The sequence below is a fragment of the Phytophthora parasitica genome (assembly GCF_000247585.1).
Source record: "Phytophthora parasitica INRA-310 unplaced genomic scaffold supercont2.7, whole genome shotgun sequence".
In the NCBI taxonomy this organism is placed as follows: domain Eukaryota; phylum Oomycota; class Peronosporomycetes; order Peronosporales; family Peronosporaceae; genus Phytophthora; species Phytophthora nicotianae.
The window spans coordinates 388,632-392,715 of record NW_008648993.1 but is presented as its reverse complement, the minus strand read 5'-3'; the positions used below and the strand labels follow the sequence as shown (position 1 = coordinate 392,715).

General features: G+C 45.8%; 2 protein-coding genes across 6 annotated transcripts; one reads left to right on the top strand and one right to left on the bottom strand.

The window, feature by feature from the left end:
• Positions 1-466: 466 nt before the first annotated feature.
• On the top strand, positions 467-2,007 carry PPTG_05115 (hypothetical protein). Of its 5 annotated transcripts, XM_008898604.1 has the most exons (4): positions 467-781; positions 845-880; positions 955-1,098; positions 1,175-2,007. In XM_008898604.1, exons 1-4 carry the CDS (start codon positions 524-526, stop codon positions 1,799-1,801), a joined length of 1,065 nt encoding a protein of 354 aa, XP_008896852.1. In that variant the 5' UTR covers positions 467-523; the 3' UTR covers positions 1,802-2,007. The 5 variants fall into 5 exon arrangements, with proteins under 5 accessions (XP_008896852.1, XP_008896853.1, XP_008896856.1 ...); XM_008898605.1 differs by lacking the exon at positions 955-1,098; XM_008898608.1 differs by having other exon boundaries at positions 845-1,098.
• A 1,316-nt stretch (positions 2,008-3,323) lies between these two features.
• PPTG_05114 (hypothetical protein) lies at positions 3,324-4,043 on the bottom strand (the record flags this gene model as incomplete). Its single annotated transcript, XM_008898603.1, has 1 exon — positions 3,324-4,043. One exon carries the CDS (start codon positions 4,041-4,043, stop codon positions 3,324-3,326), a length of 720 nt encoding a protein of 239 aa, XP_008896851.1.
• Positions 4,044-4,084: the final 41 nt, after the last annotated feature.

Sequence of the window (4,084 nt, the reverse complement as noted above, 5' to 3'; positions counted from 1 at the left end):
AAGTTGTGCTCAAAAACGGTGGTCCCATTGACAAATGAGCCGTTTCGGAAAGTGCGTCTATAATTTAGAACACTTCCCCAACTTAAATTTTTTGATTGTGTTTTCAATAACACTTCAACCACAAAACGCTCTGGTTTTATCTATTTGTAGTCGTAATTATAGACTTTAGACCAAGCGTCATCCGCTGGGATTAAGTATTGCTTGCGTTGCGTCAAAAAAAATGAATGCGGCTATAGTTTTTAGCAGCACTGTACACCAGTTCAAAAACTTTTGCCCTGCATAACTCTAATGAAGAAAATAAGTAAATATGGATTTAATTTTGAGCTTGACATTTCTGTTACTTTTTTAAAATTTACAAAACCTCCAGTAAAACTGATTGGGTTTCTGTCAATTGTGCTTGCATAAAAAAACACAATACTGTGAGAATTATTCTTGGAAATTTATCATCTTAAAAAATAAGAGAATTTATGGACAGGGTTTTTGATCAGAAAACCCAACTTTTGGAAAAGAACCCAGCGTCGAGATGCTGCTCCGGCTGCAGTGCCGCCCTCGACCGCTGCTGGCGCTCTCGAGGAGTTTTGCAGCAGCCCCGGTGAAGCCCGTGGACGATGCAGTGGCTGCACGTAGGCAGCAGTCCATTTACTACGCGCGGTTGACGCGTAAGTACCCAGCACAGCTCGGGTCGCTGTCCATGGAGGCGGTGGACCGAACAGCTCGCTTTTTGACAAATCGAGGCCTTAACCAGACGCAAGCGCTGCGAGCTATTTCTCGACATGTCCTGGTAAGCTTGTAACTTCTAATACGCTAATGGTAAAGTGCTGACTTGCAGCTATGGGGGACACAGATCACCGGTTACTCGCAGAAAATGATGGAAAGCAAGGTACGGATTATTCTGCAGAAATAACAAGGATGCAAATGCTCAGTTGCGCGGCTGTGGGGTGACTGATTGTACAGATTGAGTGGATGAGTAACTTGGGTCTCAGCCATGGCAAGATCAATGATGTTCTTGCACGTCATCCGGTCATTTTGGGGTGCTCTTTCGAGAAACTAGAAGCAATTATCCAATGGTTTATATCCCACGGAGTGCCAGAGCAAAAAGTAAATGGAGCTGATACTTGGTGCGCTCTGTTTGTAGAATTACTCGTTGTACTAACATATTTCGTGCTCTTTCCAGAGTTCGTACCTGATCAACGTGTTCCCCGAAGTAGCGGCGTTCAGCATGGCGAAGTTGGACGAGAAAGTTGATGTTCTTAAAGAACTTGGGTGTAATGATGATCAAGTTGCACGCATACTGACGATGGCCCCTCGGGTACTCGGCTATAGCGTCGAAAAAATACAAACCAACGTGGATTATCTGGAAGAGATGGGCGTTCCTCCAGAGCACATCCCAGCCATTATGGCTAGAGTGCCTCAGTTTCTTGGTTTGAAGACATCTCGAATTAAAGAGACTATGGACGCGGTGGAAGAAATGTTTGGTGACGGGGCAGGTGTTATGGCTCTAGTCGGAAACTCGCGCATCCTCATGCACAACATCAGCGAAATCCGTCGAGCCTACAACTATCTGCGCTCAATCGGCTTCACCAAAGAGCGACTGAAGCAGTGCACAAGGTTTGTTATGCGCAATGAGAACCGCATACTCCGCCCACGTGTAAAGTTCCTGGAGGCGAAAGGAGTGAACGTGGTAGCCAATTCCTCATGGATCTTGATGCCAGAAGGCCGCTTCATCGAAAGGTACTCTGACTACGCAGTATACTTGATCCAGTACAAGGCGCAGCTAAAGAAGAAGAAGAAGCAAATGTGATCTTGTCCTATCGCTTCAGCGTGCGTTGATGATATTCGATCACTCGAAGTAATTTTGATGTCTAGGAACGTCGTACTTGGTAGTGTCGTTCTCGATTGTGCGGAATCAGTGACATGTCTACCAAGCACGCCCGTTATTCATTACAGAATGTTATCAGTGCAGAACATTCTATATACCCAATTTACTTGTCATACTGCTCACAGTACATGTTTCTGAGCTCATCGATAGCCTACACAGCGATCGGCTACGTTGTTGAACGCGACGGCCTAAGCAAAATGTTGATGGCATGTTCTAAATGCCTAACTTTGTTTCACGTACTGAGATTTTGGATCAAGTTCAGTGAGACAGTCCTCTGGTGCTTATGGGGATTCTCCTAAACTAGGACAAAGTATTTATGGTCACGTGACATGCTCGAAAAGTATCGTCATCAATGTTGACGATCCGAGGAACACAAGCAATCGTCATATACAATATGTACCCAATCCGCCGAGTTAATGTTCAGGGAAAACGAGACTATTTTTCATGCCACCCTTTTTTAAGTTAAAAGTTTTAACAGGTCAGCATGGGTGTAGCTACACGTACAAAACTTCAGTTCAAGGTCCCCATGCCTTGCCGATGGCATCATTTTGAGGGGTTTGAATATTCTTCAGCATGCACAGGCAGAAGGTTTACGGCCTACGGCAAACAAAAAATATTGTTAACAAGGTAACTATTTAAATAGTTACTAATCAACATATTTGTGTCTTTCACTTGTATTGGCGGGTAGTGTCTTAATTCAGGTGGAATTAGTTCCATAAAAGGCTGTCAGCACACATTTAATGCTAGTTAAGCATAAGATTGTGAAGTCTTCCCCAACATCGCTGACCAGCGAGTTAGATCCAATCGGCTGTGATACGCGTGGTTTCAGGTAGAATGGCTGCCAGCAAACCTTTTTATCCCTCTAAGTCGGCTTTGATTAGCTTATTCCGCCTTAAAGAAGGCTCACGGTCCCCGCCCTAAAACCGGCGGAGATGAAGCAACCCATAATTAACACGGAATTAGCTGACCATAGGGCATGATTAAGGCTGAGAAGATAATGTAAGCCAGAATAATTACTTTGAAAGGCACATCATAAAGAGAGCGGTAGAATAGCACAGACAGAATAAGCAAATCCACAGAACCGACGGTTGAATTGCACAGAAATATCGGTATACCGGAAAAGAGCCACTACTAAAAGCATACTGGGGGGTGCACCCCAGACCCCCGCATTAGAAAAACATGTTCTGGAGGGTGTTGCGGGTCCTTTCGCTGGTGAGTTCATCGCTGGGCCCGCCTACTCAAATACCGAGCGGCCCTGCTTCGCGGGCACCCCGCTCGGGTTTGCTTCGACTACGCTCCTCATACCCGCTCACTACCGCCCTCTATTAAAAGTACCTTTTTCACAATCACTTATCTGAAAATAACGTAGGATGGGTGACCTACGCAGTATGACGAAAGAGGATTGGTAGTTATTATATGCGTCGCGTGACATGATTGGTAGTAACTATGGGTTATCGGAACCTCTTTGGCGTTTGTCAGCACTCTGAGCTTCACGGACTAAGCGCAGTACGGTGGGAAGTGATAGCTCTGCTAGGCGGCGTTTGTGTTTTGCTGGAGGTAATTGGAGTTTTTCGATAGCAACACTAAATATCTCGGATGCTTCTTTCTCTGTTGGCTGTGTAGGAATTGCTAGTCCAGCTGCTGTGGCCGCCTCCGTTAGATGTTTTATCATCATGACCCAATCTGAGAACGTCTTGCGCATGCTGTGCTTTGGCAAGTCGTGTGGATGGATTTTTTTCAAAGGAGGCCATCCTCGTGATTTGTCCCCAAACCACCACAATTGCCATGCCCCGCAAGGACCCGTACGGGGGAACTCAAATTCCTCTGGCAGTAAGTGAAATTTCCCACTGTAATAATACACTTGATCACCATCTGAATGCTGCACTGGTTGTGGTGCATGACTCATTGCTCCTTGCGCAAGGCCTGCCCGTAACAGTAAGGATTCAATTGTAGCTTCCAGTACCTGCTTCGTGATATTGCCGGCAGCTACACCCTTCTCCTCTATTAAATTGGACATGCCTTCAAGTAGAACTGGAGGCAGGTTATCAATTGATGCCTGCACTTGCCGTAGCTGCTTGTAGAGCTCTACGTGGGGAGGTACTCCTGTTGGCTTCATCCAGGTTGATGTGTCGCGAACAAGAGCTGCTTCAAGGTGGTTCATCATGTCTGGGTACCGGAACAAGAATGTCGACAGCAGTGGATGAG

Excerpts from the sequence above, each read along its gene's own strand:
- PPTG_05115 (XM_008898604.1), top strand. The coding sequence starts at position 524 with ATGCTGCTCCGGCTGCAGTGCCGCCCTCGACCGCTGCTGGCGCTCTCG. Across the intron at positions 782-844 it reads CTATTTCTCGACATGTCCTG|ATCACCGGTTACTCGCAGAA; the intron begins GTAAGCTTGTAA and ends TGGGGGACACAG. Across the intron at positions 881-954 it reads AGAAAATGATGGAAAGCAAG|ATTGAGTGGATGAGTAACTT; the intron begins GTACGGATTATT and ends CTGATTGTACAG.